We start from the raw sequence: 17,500 nt of genomic DNA, 5'->3' as shown, positions 1-17,500 counted from the left end.
GGATGGATAGAGAGACGTGTGTGTGCGCACGCAAGTGTGTGTGTGTGCGTGTGTGTGTACCTTTGGGTGTTTTAGCGGTGAACTCTGGGTCGAAATAGAAGGTGTCGTCAGGTCGTCCCGTAGCAGGTTTGAAGGGAGGGTGGAGCTCTCTACGGAACAGTTTCTACACACAGAGATAGAGAACACATGATATGGTATATACTGACACTACAGCCTCTGAAACACAGTGAGAAGAGACGTCTCATCACTCACGTTCCAGTCTATGGTGCAGTAGAAGTGATGTCTTTTAATCTCCTCCACTCCGTCTGGGCCGGCCCCTACAGAGAACAGAACCAGAAGTTACACTTCAGCACAGATCTGGGATCAGATTACCTCCCTCAATCCTAACATTAACCATTAGGGGGAAATCTTAACCCTGACCTAAGATCAGGTTGTGTTACCTAGCCTGTTAGTAGGGTTGCGTTTGAAAAGGTTCCTCAGGAGACTCTGGGCTTCGGAACTCAAAAACTGTGGCATCCCCAACTTAGCCCTGAGGAGAGGGACAGGTAAAAGAAAGAATGGAAGGAACGCAGAAGGGAAGGCAGTGATAGAGGGACAATAGAGTACATGAGACAGTGCAGTTATTGACACAGTCATCACATATCAACCTGTATTCAATCTGACTGAATGCTGAAGTCCAGACACCCAGTATCAGTAACACACACAGGAAACTAACTCAGCGTTTAACAGAAACCATCTCAGCAGCCTAGAGAAAGAAACATTCTCAACATTTTCCACTGAGAGGGAGAGATAAATCATTCTGTGTTGAAATCGCTCTTACCCATCCCATTTATTTTGCACTTTCCTGCACCCTTCCTCTCTTTACCATTCCATCTCTCTCCTGCTTTACCCCCCTCTTTCTCTCCATCTCTCCCCTCTTCCACCCTTCCTCTCTCCTCCTCTCTCTCCCCATCTCTCCCCTCTTCCCCCTTCCCCCTCTCTCTCTCTCTCTCTCTCTCTCTCTCTCTCTCTCTTTCCCCTCCTTCTCTCTCTCTCTCTCTCCATCTCTCCCCTCTACCCCCTTCCTCTCTCTCTCTCTCCCCTCTTTCCCCTCCCCCTCTCTCTCTCTCTCTCTCTCCCCTCTTCCTCCTCTCTCTCCATCCCCCTCTCTCTCTCTCTCTCCATCTCTCCCCTCTACCCCTTCCTCTCTCTCTCTCTCTCTCTCTCCCCTCTCCCCCTCTCTCCCCTCTTCCTCCTCTCTCTCTCCACCCCCTCCCTCTCCATCTCTCCCCTCTTCCCTTTCCCTCTCTCTCTCTCTCCTCTCTTCCTCTCTCTCTCTCATACCCTCCCTGTATCTCCCCCCTGTCTGTCATCAACATCTAACAGCCCACTTAGCTATGTCCATTTTCCTGCTTTTATCACTCTTCTAGTCTGTCCATCCATAATGCCCTCCTGCTGAGTGGAACTACTAGTTCTCAGCTGCCTCAGCATAGAACAAATTCAAACACAGTCTTGTAAACACATTGCTCCAGTGAGATGAAAAAAGACCCGGTGGAAGAGACTCACTTGAGGATCATGGTCATGGTCTCCTTGCGGTCTTTCCCCTGGAATGGTAGTGTTCCGGTCAGCATCTCAAACTGCCAGAGGATGAAGAGATGAAGAGTTTCACACAACCTACCAACCAACCCAACTACAACGTAACTACTACCTAACTACTACCTACCGACTACCTAACTACAACCTAACCAATACCTAACTACTACCTACCGACTACCTAACTACAACCTAACGACAGCCTAACCACTACCTACCGACTACCTAACTACAACCTAACGACAACCTAACTACTACCTACCGACTACCTAACTACAACCTAACGACAACCTAACCACTACCTAACTACTACCTACCGACTACCTAACTACAATCTAACGACAACCTAACCACTACCTAACTACTACCTACCGACTACCTAACTACAACCTAACGACAACCTAACCACTACCTAACTACTACCTACCGACTACCTAACTAGAACCTAACTACTACCCAACTACTACCTACCGACTACCTAACTACAACCTAACGACAACCTAACCACTACCTAACCACAACCTAACCACAACCTGTAACACAACACAAATAAGGAACAGGTAAATAAACCATATAAGGTGTGTGGCCCCACCCCTCTCACCATGAGCACGCCGTAGGACCACCAATCAGCGCTGGTGGTGTGACCTCTCCTGTTGACCACCTCCGGAGCCATGTACTCCACTGTCCCACAGAACGAATAGGCCTTGTTCTCATGGTCTATAGACTCCTTACTGAGGCCGAAGTCTACACGCACACACATCAACACACACACACACACACACACACACATCAACACACGAGTAAGCTTTGTTCTCAGGACATACCGTCTGCAATAAGAATAGACACATTCAAATTGAAAAACAAACCACACACACACACATCAACACACACACACACACATCAACACACACACACACACATCAACACATACACATACACACACACACACATCAACACACACACACACACACATCAACATACACACACACACATACACACACACACACACACACACACACACACAACACACACACACACACACACACACACATCAACACACACAGACACACACACATCAACACACACACACACATCAACACACACACACACACACACACAGACACACACACATCAACACACACACACACACACACACACACACACACACACAGGTCTGATATCACTCACCCGTCAGCTTAATGTGTCCCTCCTCGTCAAGCAGAATGCTGAAAAGACAGAAATGGATCTTTGGACAAAGATACTAAACGTGTGTGTGTGTGTGTGTGTGTGTGTGTGTGTGTGTGTGTGTGTGTGTGTGTGTGTGTGTGTGTGTGTGTGTGTGTGTGTGAGTGTGTGTACTTCTCTGGTTTGAGGTCTCTGTAGATGATGCCCAGGCTGTGAAGGTGGTCCAGCGCCAGGGCCAACTCTGCCAGGTAGAACTTCACATCCTCCTCTGTGAACATCACCTACACAAAGAGAGGAGAGGAGGGTGAGACACTCCACACCAACACACACGCCACACCAACACACACGCCACACCAACACACCCGCCACACCAACACACACGCCACACCAACACACACGCCACACCAACACACACGCCGCACCAACACACCCGCCACACCAACACACACGCCACACCAACACACACGCCACACCAACACACACGCCACACCAACACACAAGCCACACCAACACACACGCCACACCAACACACACTCCACAACAACACACACTCCACAACAACACACACGCCACACCAACGCCACTCCAACACACACGCCACACCAACGCCACTCCACACCAACACACACTCCACAACAACACACACGCCACACCAACACACACTCCACAACAACACACACGCCACACCAACACACACGCCACACCAACACACACGCCACACCAACACACACGCCACACCAACACACACGCCACACCAACACACACGCCACACCAACACACACTCCACACCAACACACACGCCACACCAACACACACTCCACACCAACACACACGCCACACCAACGCCACACCAACACACACGCCACACCAACGCCACTCCAACACACACGCCACACCAACGCCACTCCAACACACACGCCACACCAACGCCACTCCAACACACACGCCACACCAACGCCACACCAACACACACGCCACACCAACGCCACTCCAACACACACGCCACACCAACGCCACTCCAACACACACGCCACACCAACGCCACTCCAACACACACGCCACACCAACGCCACTCCAACACACACGCCACACCAACGCCACACCAACACACACGCCACACCAACGCCACTCCAACACACACGCCACACCAACGCCACACCAACACACACGGCACACCAACGCCACTCCAACACACACGCCACACCAACACACACGCCACACCAACGCCACACCAACACACACGCCACACCAACGCCACTCCAACACACACGCCACACACATGCCCTCACCTCTTTAGACAGTCGTGTGAAGAGGTCTCCTCCTCGTAGGAAGTCCAGGATGAGGTAGAGTTTCCCTTCTGTTTGGAATGCTGAGAGACATCTGATTGGTTACCAGGGGACTGATGTTGTTATTGACTCACTGTAATACTGAGCTGTGATTGGCTAACTCACCATAGTGCAGTTTAACGATGAAGGGATGGTTGACCTCCACCAGAATGTCTCTCTCCATCTTAGTCCTCACCCTGTCACGCACTGCAACACACACACACACACACACACACACACACACACACACACACACACAGTATTAAAACATACAGAGTCCCTCTATATATCTTTATTCCCCTCTACCTATCTCCCTCCCTCTATATATCTTTATTCCCCTCTACCTATCCCCCTCCCTCTATATATCTTTATTCCCCTCTACCTATCTACCTCCCTCTATATATTTTTATTCCCCTCTACCTATCTACCTCCCTCTATATATCTTTATTCCCTCTACCTATCCCCCTCCCTCTATATATCGTTATTCCCCTCTACCTATCCCCTCCTCTATATATCTTTATTCCCTCTACCTATCCCCCTCCCTCTATATATCTTTATTCCTCTCTACCTATCCCCTCCCTCTATATATCTTTATTCCCTCTACCTATCTACCTCCCTCTATATATCTTTATTCCCTCTATATATCTTTATTCCCTCTACCTATCCCCTCCCTCTATATATCTTTATTCCCCTCTACCTATCCCCTCCCTCTATATATCTTTATTCCCCTCTACCTATCTACCTCCCTCTATATATCTTTATTCCCTCTACCTATCCCCTCCCTCTATATATATTTATTCCCCTCTACCTATCTACCTCCCTCTATATATCTTTATTCCCTCTACCTATCTATCTCCCTCTATATATCTTTATTCCCCTCTACCTATCTACCCCTCTATATATCTTTATTCCCTCTACCTATCCCCTCCCTCTATATATCTTTATTCCCCTCTACCTATCTCCCTCCCTCTATATATCTTTATTCCCCTCTACCTATCCCCTCCCTCTATATATCTTTATTCCCCTCTACCTATCTATCTCCCTCTATATATTTTTATTCCCCTCTACCTATCTACCTCCCTCTATATATCTTTATTCCCTCTACCTATCCCCCTCCCTCTATATATCTTTATTCCCTCTACCTATCCCCTCCCTCTATATATCTTTATTCCCTCTACCTATCCCCTCCCTCTATATATCTTTATTCCTCTCTACCTATCCCCTCCCTCTATATATCTTTATTCCCTCTACCTATCTACCTCCCTCTATATATCTTTATTCCCTCTATATATCTTTATTCCCTCTACCTATCCCCTCCCTCTATATATCTTTATTCCCCTCTACCTATCCCCCTCCCTCTATATATCTTTATTCCCCTCTACCTATCTACCTCCCTCTATATATATTTATTCCCCTCTACCTATCCACCTCCCTCTATATATATTTATTCCCCTCTACCTATCTACCTCCCTCTATATATCTTTATTCCCCTCTACCTATCTACCTCCCTCTATATATCTTTATTCCCCTCTACCTATCTACCTCCCTCTATATATCTTTATTCCCTCTACCTATCCCCCTCCCTCTATATATCTTTATTCCCCTCTACCTATCTACCTCCCTCTATATATCTTTATTCCCCTCTACCTATCTACCTCCCTCTATATATCTTTATTCCCTATCTTTCTGTCTCCCCCTTCCATCTCTCTCTCTTCCTTTCCCTCTTCTTCCATCTATCTCTCTCCCTTTCCCCCATCTCTCTCCCTTTCCCCCTTTATCTATCTCTCTCCCTTTCCCCCTTATTCCATCTATCTCTCTCCCTTTCCCCTTCCTCTATCTATCTATCTATCTATCTATCTATCTCTCTGCCTTTCCCTCTCCCTCTCTCTCTTTCTTGGCATGAAAGTGGCTCCCAGATGGCAATGGATGAGTAATTGAATAAAGGAGGGAAACAAATATAAAATCAACAAGAGAGGAGGAGGAGGAGGAGTGGCGAGAGAGAGGGAGAGAGAGAGAGAGAAAGATAGAGAGAGAGTAAGAAATAAAAGAGAAAGAGAGAGACAAGAGAAGAGAGAGAAAGAGAGAGGGAGAGAGAGAGAGAGAGAGAGAGCAGAATCACTGTTGATGAATATGAGGTGTGTGGCCAGCAGATGGTGATGGTTGTCTCTCTGATATAAAGCATGTTCCATTTCCAACAAACAGGGCTATTACATTGCCTCCCAATGGGGGGGGGCTAGAGGTTCATGGCCAAGGGGATTTAACCACAGCACTTTTGGGGAGGCGCTGCTGCCCTCAGCTTCAAATGAGTGATGGAACTTTCCACTACTTCAACGCCCAACCTTGTGGAGAGCAGCGGCTTGCCATTCTAACGTGAGGCCCTGATAATATGTCACACTGACATGATTCCAGGAGAGAAAAATGTACTTCTGCTCTGAAATCACCTCCCCTCTACCTCCCTCTCCATCCCTCATTACCTTTCAGTGTGGCTTTCTTCAGAACCTTCATGGCATAGAGCTGTCCTGCATCTGGACCTGTAGCCTTCTTGACCAGGAACACCTACACACACACATCACACATCACACGCACACACACACACACACAAGAATAAATGTTGGGGAAAAAGGTGAAAGATGAACGACAAACATGAAAACGCACACACACACAATCGTTCATTCAAAAAAGATGACAAGGTGTGAAGGGCCCTTACCTTGTGGTTGCTATAGCAACTCTCTGTCATAAGGATAAGTAATATAAACATCAGTGGAATCAAACACACACACACACACATGCACACACACACACACACACACGCACACACCCACACCCACAGACCTTTCCGAAGGAGCCTTGTCCTAGGACCTTGCGGAGCTCGAACTGTCGAGGGTCACCCTTCTCTGACCCCTCCTTGGTATGGTTGGTGATGTTGATTTCATTGACACTCTCGTCCTCCTGTTGGACAGACACACATACAGTTGAAGTCGGAAGTTTTTCAACCACTCCACAAATGTCTTGTTAACACACTGTAGTTTTGGCAAGACGGTTAGGACATCTACTTTGTGCATGACACAAGTCATTTTTCCAACTATTGTTTACAGACTGATTATTTCACTTATATTTCACTGTATCACAATTCCAGTGGGTCAGAAGTTTACATACACTAAATTGACTGTGCCTTTAAACAGCTTGGAAAATTCCAGAAAATTATGTCATGGCTTTAGATGTTTCTGATAGGCTAATTGACATCATTTGAGTCAATTGGAGGTGTACCTGTGTATGTATTTCAAGGCCAACCTTCAAACTCTGTGCCTCTTTGCTTGACATCATGGGAAAATCAAAAGAAATCAGCCAAGACCTCAGAATAAAAATTGTAGACCTCCACAAGTCTGGTTCATCCTTGGGAGCAATTTACAAACGCCTGAAGGTACCATGTTCATCTGTACAAACAATAGTACGCAAGTATTAACACCATGGAACCACACAGCCGTCATACCGCTCAGGAAGGAGACTCGTTCTGTCTCCTAGAGATGAACGTACTTTGGTGCAAAAAGTGCAAATGAATCCCAGAACAACAGCAAAGGACCTTTTGAAGATGCTGGAGGACACAGGTACAAAAGTATCTATATCCACAGTAAAACAAGTCCATATCGACATACCTGAAAGGTCGCTCAGCAAGGAAGAAGCCACTACTCCAAAACCGCCATTAAAAAGCCAGACTACGGTTTGCAACTTATTGTGGGAAGCATGTTGAAGGCTACCCAAAACGTTTGACCTAAATTAAACCATTTAAAGGCAATGCTACCAAATACTAATTGAGTGTATGTAAACTTCTGACCCACTGGGAATGTGATGAAAGAAAGAAAAGCTAAAATAATTAATTGTCTCTTCTATTATTCTGACATTTCATTTTCTTAAAATAAAGTGGTGATCCTAACTGACCTAAAACAGGTCATTTTTACTGGGATTAAATGTCAGGAATTGTTAAACTGAGTTTAAATGTATTTGGCTAAGGTGTATGTAAACGTCCGACTTCAACTGTACATTTCTACACACACAACACACTCCAAACACAACTTAGATACACAGTAAGCCAACGATGGACAGCTAGCCTTGCAGTTGCCATGGTGCCATCCTTAATCCTTCTGCTACCTCAGAGTAACCAATGACTTCACACTGCGTTGTGTGTGCGTGTGCATGCGTGTGCATGTGTACATTTTTCCCTGTCTCTCCTCTGCCTCCCCCACCACTCATTCTAGATCAGCTTCATCTATCTCTGAAAAGCGAGAGAGAGAGAGACACCAACAGTGGTCACTCTCCACCCCATCCCTCTACTGCCCCCACCTCCACAACCACCTCAATTCCCCCGCCCCCTCCTGTTTCACAGCTCATGTCATCAACGCCCAAATATGGAATTTCACACCTCTGTATGCAAATTTGTCCACATCTCCAGATGTCACTAACAGGATGGAGCTCATATACAGCTTTATAACCATCATATGCAATGTTCCCTCAAATTCTTTTCGGGCGGCTGAGCAAATTTGAACATTGTGAAAATTCTGTGCAACTTCCAGTGCATATTTAGTGTGAGCACAGGCTGTACCCTCTTTAAGTTCCAGTTCTAACAGTGGCCATGTAGGCAGGCTACTGTGACTATTTGATCATTATGTAGGGCTACCAAAGTGGCCTACCTTCAAAAACAATGGAGAAAATACATCCCATGAAATGTTAACATGGAAATAGCTGTTCTATCATTCAGCCTACAGTAGCAGCCAATGTGTGGTGTTCAATGTAGGCCTACTTTCCATGAGACCTTTGAAAAGAAACATGCAGGGCTTGACATTATGTAACGATTTTCTTCTTCCTCTGACGAGGAGTATGAAATATCGGACCAAAGCGCAGCGTGGTAAGTGTCCATAATATATTTATTAAACTGAACACAGAATACAAAAGAACAAGAGAAATAAATGAAAAACCGAAACAGTTTTGTATGGTAAAACACAAACACAGAAAACAACTACCCACCACCCATAGTGGGAAAACAGGCTGCCTAAGTGTGGTTCTCAACCAGAGACAACGAATGACAGATGCCTCTGATTGGGAACCATACCAGGCCAAAACCAGAAATACAAAACATAGAATACAAAACATAGAATTCCCACTCCAACTCACGCCCTGATCAAACTAAAACAGAGACATAAAAAAGGAACTAAGGTCAGGAAGTGACACATTAACCTGTTTATCCAGTTGTCGGTCAGACAAGCAGGTGACTGAAAATGTTGTAGTGTTGTTTGATGCAAGAAACCACTTTACAAAATAAAATGCATTATTATCCCCATACCATTATTACAGAGAATCAGACATGATGCTACCCTCTGCCTATTGGCTACTTAGCTTATTCAAGCCTGTCTTAAAATACAACACTGCCACTTTAAGTTAAAAAAAAAGGTCTTTACCTGACTTTCTTTTCAAAGTTGCCTATAAATGTACATGTTTTGTGCTCTTGTAGGAAGCAATCACTCCTCTATTGCTGACTACAGATGATCTATAACTGGGCTAATAACTCACTAACTAGCAAAGCATATGAACATATATGTACAAATATGCACATGTAGTTCTCGCTTTGATCTCAAAACAAGTGCATCTACTCACGACCACTCACGTTGTAAACACAGTCCAGTTCAAAGTAAATGGCACAGATCCATATATGGAAATGCTTTATTTGCATGTAGGCCTACTGCAGCTCTGATCGTTCCTACAATCACCGGTCTATGTAGAGTATGGGCTGAGTAGTGTGTGTCAATGCACTAGAATCCTACTCCGACGCGTTCTGCCTACAACAAAAGCTCTTGCATAGTTTGTTTTGGTATATTGCATTGAAAGTGCATAATATTGCGTTGATTCGATCACAATTGCCACAGTAGAGGGAAACGTTGATAGTGTTAACAGGGAAAACTCTAGAACAGTGGTCACCAACCTTTTCTGATACTGAGGCAGACTGAGGGTCCGTCTCTCAACATCCTTCCTCTCTCCCTTTCCTCCACTGACACTGACCAAAAAGGGACACCGTCTTTCAGCTGATGGCCAAAATCGAGTCGCACCGTATTATTTCTGCCTCAAGCACAAATTCATGTTGTTACTCTGATGAACAGAAAAAGTGAAATATTCTTCGATATTAAGAAAGACCCAAGCTACTAATAATAACAAGAACACAAGCCTATAGATACACTTTCCTACTCATTCATTGTTGCTGCACTGCTTGTTGTAGCGCTGAGTGGAAATAGGAAGAACGCACATTTTATGGTTCAGAAAAGTGTTGAATACAAAGTGTTGACAGGGCTGAGTAAGAACTTAAACATGAACTCACTCATAAAAACAGCAGCTCTTTGCTGTATTCGTTGACAGTCTCTCTAGTCATGTTTTTAAATGTTTTGAAATCTCACAGTATCAACTTGCAGTAGCTTTCTTTTATGCCTGCTACATTACTGCAGACACGGTCGTCTGAGCCACCGGTCTATGAGCCGATGGTATGACTAAAGTGCGCTTGATTTGCTCTCTGGGCCTGCCGGGAAGGCAGAGGATTGTACCTTCGGACACATGAAATTATTCAAATTGGCAACAGTTCGGCTACCTGGCGCAAAGGGCAGCTGAATCGGGTGTACCTACTGTCAACAGCCCGAGATGAATCCAAAAAACACCTACACCAGTTGGTGACCACTGCTCTGAAAAGTTCAGTCTCGGGGATGCACCAACACAGCTTAGAGGGAGCATTGCTCATATGAACACATACAGTGCCTTGCGAAAGTATTCGGCCCCCTTGAACTTTGCGACCTTTTGCCACATTTCAGGCTTCAAACATAAAGATATAAAACTGTATTTTTTGTGAAGAATCAACAACAAATGGGACACAATCATGAAGTGGAACGACATTTATTGGATATTTCAAACTTTTTTAACAAATCAAAAACTGAAAAATTGGGCGTGCAAAATTATTCAGCCCCTTTACTTTCAGTGCAGCAAACTCTCTCCAGAAGTTCAGTGAGGATCTCTGAATGATCCAATGTTGACCTAAATGACTAATGATGATAAACACAATCCACCTGTGTGTAATCAAGTCTCCGTATAAATGCACCTGCACTGTGATAGTCTCAGAGGTCCGTTAAAAGCGCAGAGAGCATCATGAACCATTTAGAGCTAATGCCTAACCGTAACCATTTAGAGCTAATGCCTAACCGTAACCATTTAGAGATAATGCCTAACCGTAACCATTTAGAGATAATGCCTAACCATAACCATTTAGAGTGAATGCCTAACCGTAACCATTTAGAGTGAATAATGCCTAACCATAACCATTTAGAGTGAATGCCTAACCGTAACCATTTAGAGTGAATGCCTAACCGTAACCATTTAGAGTGAATGCCTAACCGTAACCATTTAGAGTGAATGCCTAACCATAACCATTTAGAGATAATGCCTAACCATAACCATTTAGAGTGAATGCCTAACCATAACAATTTGGAGCTAATGCCTGAACTGAACTTAAACACTTTGAAAATTTGACATTTAAGAAATGGATGAACGTCTAACTCTGATGTGAGAGCTGGTAGGAAGTTTCAGTTGGAAATACTGAGGTCTGGACACACATACAGTTGAAGTCTGAAGTTTACATACACTTAGGTTGGGGTCATTAAAACTCGTTATTCAACAACTCCACAAATTTCTTGTTAACAAACTATATTTTTGGCAAGTCGATTAGGACATCTACATTGTGCCTGACAGAAGTAATTTTTCCAACTATTGTTTACAGACAGATTATTTCACTTATAATTCACTGTATCACAATTCCAGTGGATCAGAAGTTTACATACACCAAGTTGACTGTGCCTTTAAACAGCTTGGAAAATTCCAGAAAAGTATGTAATGTCTTTAGAAGCTTCTGATAGGCTAATTGACATCATTTGAGTCAATTGGAGGTGTACCTGTGGATGTATTTCAAGGCCTACCTTCAAACTCAGTGCCTCTTGGCTTGACATCATGGGAAAATAAAGAAATCGGTCAAGACCTCAGAAAAAAATTGTAGACCTCCACAAGTCTGGTTCATCCTTGGGAGCAATTTCTAAACACCTGAAGGTACCACGTTCATCTGTACAATCAATAGTGCGCAAGTAGAAACACCATGGGACCACGCAGCCGTCATACCGCTCAGGAAGGAGACGCATTCTGTCTCCTGGAGATGAATGTACTTTGGTGCGAAAAGTGAAATCAATCCCAGAACAGCAGAAAATGACCTTGTGAAGATGCTGGAAGAAACGGATACAAAAGTATCTATATCCACAGTAAAACAAGCCCTATATCGACATAACCTGAAAGGCCGCTCAGCAAGGAAGAAGCCACTGCTCCAAAACCACCATAAAAAAAGCCAGACTACAGATTGCAGCGGCAGGACAAAGATTGTATTTTTTGGAGAAATGTCCTCTGGTCTGATGAAACAAAAATAGAACTGCTTGGCTGTAATGACCATCATTATGTTTGGAGGAAAAAGACATCTCAAGACATCTGTCAGGAAGTTAAAGCTTGGTCGCAAATTGGTCTTCCAAATGGACAATGACCCCAAGCATACTTCCAGAGTTGAGGCAAAATGGCTTAAGGACAACAAAGTCAAGGTATTGGAGTAGCCATCACAAAGCCCTGACCTCAATCCTATAGAACATTTGTGGGCAGAACTGAAAATGCGTGTGTCAGGAGGAATGGGCCAAAATTCATCCAACTTATTGTGGGAAGCTTGTGGAAGGCTACCAGAAACGTGTGACTCAAGTTAAACAATTTAAAAGCAATGCTACCAAATACTAATTGAGTGTATGTAAACTTCTGACCCAGTGGGAATGTAATGAAATAAATAAAAGCTGAAATAAATCATTTTCTCTACTATTACTCTGACATTTTATATTCTTAAAATAAAGTGGTGATCCTAACTGAATTTTTACTAAGATTAAATATCAGGATGTAACGATTTCCATTGGTGGAAGGAGAGGAGGACCAAAGTGCAGCGTGGTACGTGTCCATAATACTTTTAATCCAGAATGAACCCCAACAAAACCATAACCGAACAGTTCTGACAGGTGCAACAAACACTAACCAGAATATAATCACCCAACTCAAAATGGGAAACCAGGCTGCCTAAGTATGGCTCTCAATCAGAGACAACGATAGACAGCTGCCTCTGATTGAGAACCATACCAGGCCAAACACATAGAAAAAGAAAACCTAGACCTACAACATAGAATACCCACCCACATCACACCCTGACCAAACTAAAAATAGAAACATACAAAGCAATCTACGGTCAGGGCGTGACACAGGAATTGTGAAAAACTGAGTTTAAATGTATTTGGCTAAGGTGTATGTAAACGTCTGACTTCAACTGTAGGTGTTGAGATATTTCAGCCTGTTCGAACCATGAGGTATTTCTGTGTGTGTGTGTGTGTGTGTGTGTGTGTGTGTGAGAATCACACCACAGATGGAGGATCAGAGATGATGCTCATATAGCACTTCTTAATCACAGGATTAAAACTGTATAACACCTGCACACACACACACACACACACACACACACACACACACACACACACACACACACACACACACACACACACACACACACACACACACACATCACCTTTTTCTTATACAACCACACCATTCGTGTTCCATGCCACCACAAATAGTGCGTACGACGTGCATGAGCGCGCGCATGTGTGTCATTAAACTAAAGAGGGAGTGTATTCCAACCCTCCCAGATCACTAGAACTCAATCCCACTGTAGCTGCGTGGGCCAATTCATTTATTGACGTCAATTAAACTAATGAAGTGTACAGATCTAATCAAGAGTCATTGTAATGAGCAACATATAAATCGGAGAGAAAAAACTACAGAGAAAAGAACAGCATCACACAAGAGAATAATGTTAGATGGAATATTCTCTATCTTCCATGGAATTATCTTTCAGAATTATTATTTTAATTCTGAAATAAACACAGACAAACACCTGAGGCAAGTTTAAGTCCACATCAGCTCAAGGACAGACAGCAGTAACCCGACACACACACTCCAGCATAGCATTTCTATACACACACAGTTCTGTACTCACAGCCCCCTGGGGGTCGGAACACACACACAGTTCTGTACTCACAGCCCCCTGGGGGTCGGAACACACCTACAGTTCTGTACTCACAGCCCCCTGGGGGTCGGAACACACCTACAGTTCTGTACTCACAGACCCCTGGGGGTCGGAACACACCTACAGTTCTGTACTCACAGCCCCCTGGGGGTCGGAACACACCTACAGTTCTGTACTCACAGCCCCCTGGGGGTCGGAACACACCTACAGTTCTGTACTCACAGACCCCTGGGGGTCGGAACACACCTACAGTTCTGTACTCACAGACCCCTGGGGGTCGGAACACACACACAGTTCTGTACTCACAGCCCCCTGGGGGTCAGAACACACACACAGTTCTGTACTCACAGCCCCCTGGGGGTCGGAACACACACACAGTTCTGTACTCACAGACCCCTGGGGGTCGGAACACACACACAGTTCTGTACTCACAGCCCCTGGGGGTCGGAACACACGCACAGTTCTGTACTCACAGCCCCTGGGGGTCGGAACACACCTACAGTTCTGTACTCACAGCCCCTGGGGGTCGGAACACACACACAGTTCTGTACTCACAGCCCCCTGGGGGTCGGAACACACCTACAGTTCTGTACTCACAGCTCCCTGGGGGTCGGAACACACCTACAGTTCTGTACTCACAGACCCCTGGGGGTCGGAACACACGCACAGTTCTGTACTCACAGCCCCCTGGGGGTCGGAACACACACACAGTTCTGTACTCACAGACCCCTGGGGGTCGGAACACACACACAGTTCTGTACTCACAGACCCCTGGGGGTCGGAACACACACACAGTTCTGTACTCACAGACCCCTGGGGGTCGGAACACACACACAGCTCCGTACTCACAGCCCCCTGGGGATCGGAACACACACACAGTTCTGTACTCACAGCCCCTTGGGGGTCGGAACACACACACAGTTCCGTACTCACAGCCCCCTGGGGGTCGGAACACACCTACAGTTCTGTACTCACAGCCCCCTGGGGGTCGGAACACACACACAGTTCTGTACTCACAGCCCCCTGGGGGTCGGAACACACACACAGTTCTGTACTCACAGCCCCTGGGGGTCGGAACACACACACAGCTCCGTACTCACAGCCCCCTGGGGATCGGAACACACACACAGTTCTGTACTCACAGCCCCTTGGGGGTCGGAACACACACACAGCTCCGTACTCACAGCCCCCTGGGGATCGGAACACACCTACAGTTCTGTACTCACAGACCCCTGGGGGTCGGAACACACACACAGTTCTGTACTCACAGCCCCCTGGGGGTCGGAACACACACACAGTTCTGTACTCACAGACCCCTGGGGGTCGGAACACACACACAGCTCCGTACTCACAGCCCCCTGGGGATCGGAACACACACACAGTTCTGTACTCACAGCCCCTTGGGGGTCGGAACACACACACAGCTCCGTACTCACAGCCCCCTGGGGATCGGAACACACCTACAGTTCTGTACTCACAGCCCCCTGGGGGTCGGAACACACACACAGTTCTGTACTCACAGCCCCCTGGGGGTCGGAACACACACACAGTTCTGTACTCACAGCCCCCTGGGGGTCGGAACACACACACAGTTCTGTACTCACAGCCCCCTGTGGATCGGAACACACACACAGCTCCGTACTCACAGCCCCCTGGGGATTGGAACACACACACAGTTCCGTACTCACAGCCCCCTGGGGGTCGGAACACACACACAGCTCCGTACTCACAGCCCCCTGGGGATCGGAACACACACACAGTTCTGTACTCACAGCCCCCTGGGGGTCGGAACACACACACAGTTCCGTACTCACAGCCCCTGGGGGTCGGAACACACACACAGCTCCGTACTCACAGCCCCCTGGGGGTCGGAACACACACACAGTTCCGTACTCACAGCCCCCGGGGTCGGAACACACACAGTTCTGTACTCACAGCCCCCTGGGGGTCGGAACACACACAGTTATGTACTCACAGCCCCCTGGGGGTCGGAACACACACAGTTCTGTACTCACAGCTCCCTGGGGGTCGGCACACACACAGTTCTGTACTCACAGCCCCATGGGGGTCAGAACACACACACAGTTCTGTACTCACAGCCCCCTGGGGGTCAGAACATCCCCATCCTGCCCTAGTAAACAGGCCCCGGTCCCGCTCCTTCCCGGTAGAGTTTCCGGTGCAGTCCCTGGTAAGATCTCCGGTAAAGTTTTGGATCAGTAGACATCCTAGAGCCTTGAGTCTGGTCCTTAGTCCTCTAGTTAAAACACCAAGAGACACACACACTGCTTTGGCCTCAGTCATACCTAACCACACACTGTCCTCTGGATAGCTACGCACCGGATGAGTGTGAGAGAGGCAGAGTGAGTGAAAGTTTAAGAGCATGTTGGAGTGTGTGTGAGGGGAGGTGTGTGTTTGTGACCCAGTCAGGGGGAACACAAGATATCCAAACTGGGATCCCCCTGAACCCCCCTTAAACCCCTCCTTAAACCCCTCCTTAACCTCCTACCCTTAGTTTCCATCATGTGATCTGGAGATCCACACACACACGCACTGGGAAAAATGCACACAAACACGCACGCACGCACACACGCACAAAGAAGTGTGTCTCAGGATATGAAAGCGTAGCTGGGATTACAGGCAGCTGTTGTGCGAGGCCTATCACCTTCCCCATGAGCGCAACCTCACTAATTGTCCCCACACAACAAGAACAATGAGTCCTGAGGTTCTTCTGGGAGGACAGACCTCTACTAGTTCTAAACCACACTTTTCTTTACTTGAACAGTGACATTAAGATCAGTAAAGATAGTACAGTCACTATTCTAGTGAATACAGTATGTAGAAGAATGGACTGATAAACACAGCACTACAACAGTGCTATGGTATTAATAGTGCTGGAGCTGGTCTGTGTGTGTTAAGCCTCCATGCCTCTGTGTGTGTGTGTGTGTGTGTGTGTGTGTGTGTGTGTGTGTGTGTGTGTGTGTGTGTGTGTGTGTGTGTGTGTGTGTGTGTGTGTGTGTGTGTGTATGTGTGTATGTGTGTGTGTGTGTGTGTGTGTGTGTGTGTGTGTGTGTGTGTGTGTGTGTGTGCGTGTGAAAGTGTATTAGGCTCTAAGTCTCGGTGTGACGGTGGCTTCGATGGATTGCGAGAGAGGAATTCCAGGCAATCTGTGTCCCTAAGCCACTTATGCAACCTAATTAAGAGTGTACATACAAGAGAGTCCACAGAGGGCTGATCGAGGCGCATACTT

General features: G+C 46.3%; 1 protein-coding gene across 3 annotated transcripts in view; it reads right to left on the bottom strand.

Moving 5' to 3' along the window:
• The window catches only part of LOC112247560 (ribosomal protein S6 kinase alpha-3-like), a 38,167-nt gene that overhangs the window by 9,165 nt on the left and 11,502 nt on the right, over window positions 1-17,500 (bottom strand). For all 3 annotated transcript variants that reach the window (XM_042308511.1, XM_042308513.1, XM_042308514.1), the window contains 11 exons: window positions 6,915-7,031; window positions 6,557-6,638; window positions 4,209-4,289; window positions 4,047-4,126; window positions 2,932-3,038; window positions 2,761-2,798; window positions 2,174-2,316; window positions 1,546-1,616; window positions 441-529; window positions 253-317; window positions 61-163 (listed from right to left, as the gene is read on the bottom strand). In XM_042308511.1, the coding sequence (XP_042164445.1) occupies window positions 61-163; window positions 253-317; window positions 441-529; window positions 1,546-1,616; window positions 2,174-2,316; window positions 2,761-2,798; window positions 2,932-3,038; window positions 4,047-4,126; window positions 4,209-4,289; window positions 6,557-6,638; window positions 6,915-7,031 (976 nt within the window). The remainder of the gene's footprint in view (window positions 1-60; window positions 164-252; window positions 318-440; window positions 530-1,545; window positions 1,617-2,173; window positions 2,317-2,760; window positions 2,799-2,931; window positions 3,039-4,046; window positions 4,127-4,208; window positions 4,290-6,556; window positions 6,639-6,914; window positions 7,032-17,500) is intronic.

Source organism: Oncorhynchus tshawytscha, linkage group LG29 (assembly GCF_018296145.1).
Source record: "Oncorhynchus tshawytscha isolate Ot180627B linkage group LG29, Otsh_v2.0, whole genome shotgun sequence".
Classification (NCBI taxonomy): Eukaryota; Metazoa; Chordata; class Actinopteri; order Salmoniformes; family Salmonidae; genus Oncorhynchus; species Oncorhynchus tshawytscha.
Note: the sequence above shows the minus strand (reverse complement) of the source record. Positions and strands in the feature narration are given on the sequence as shown.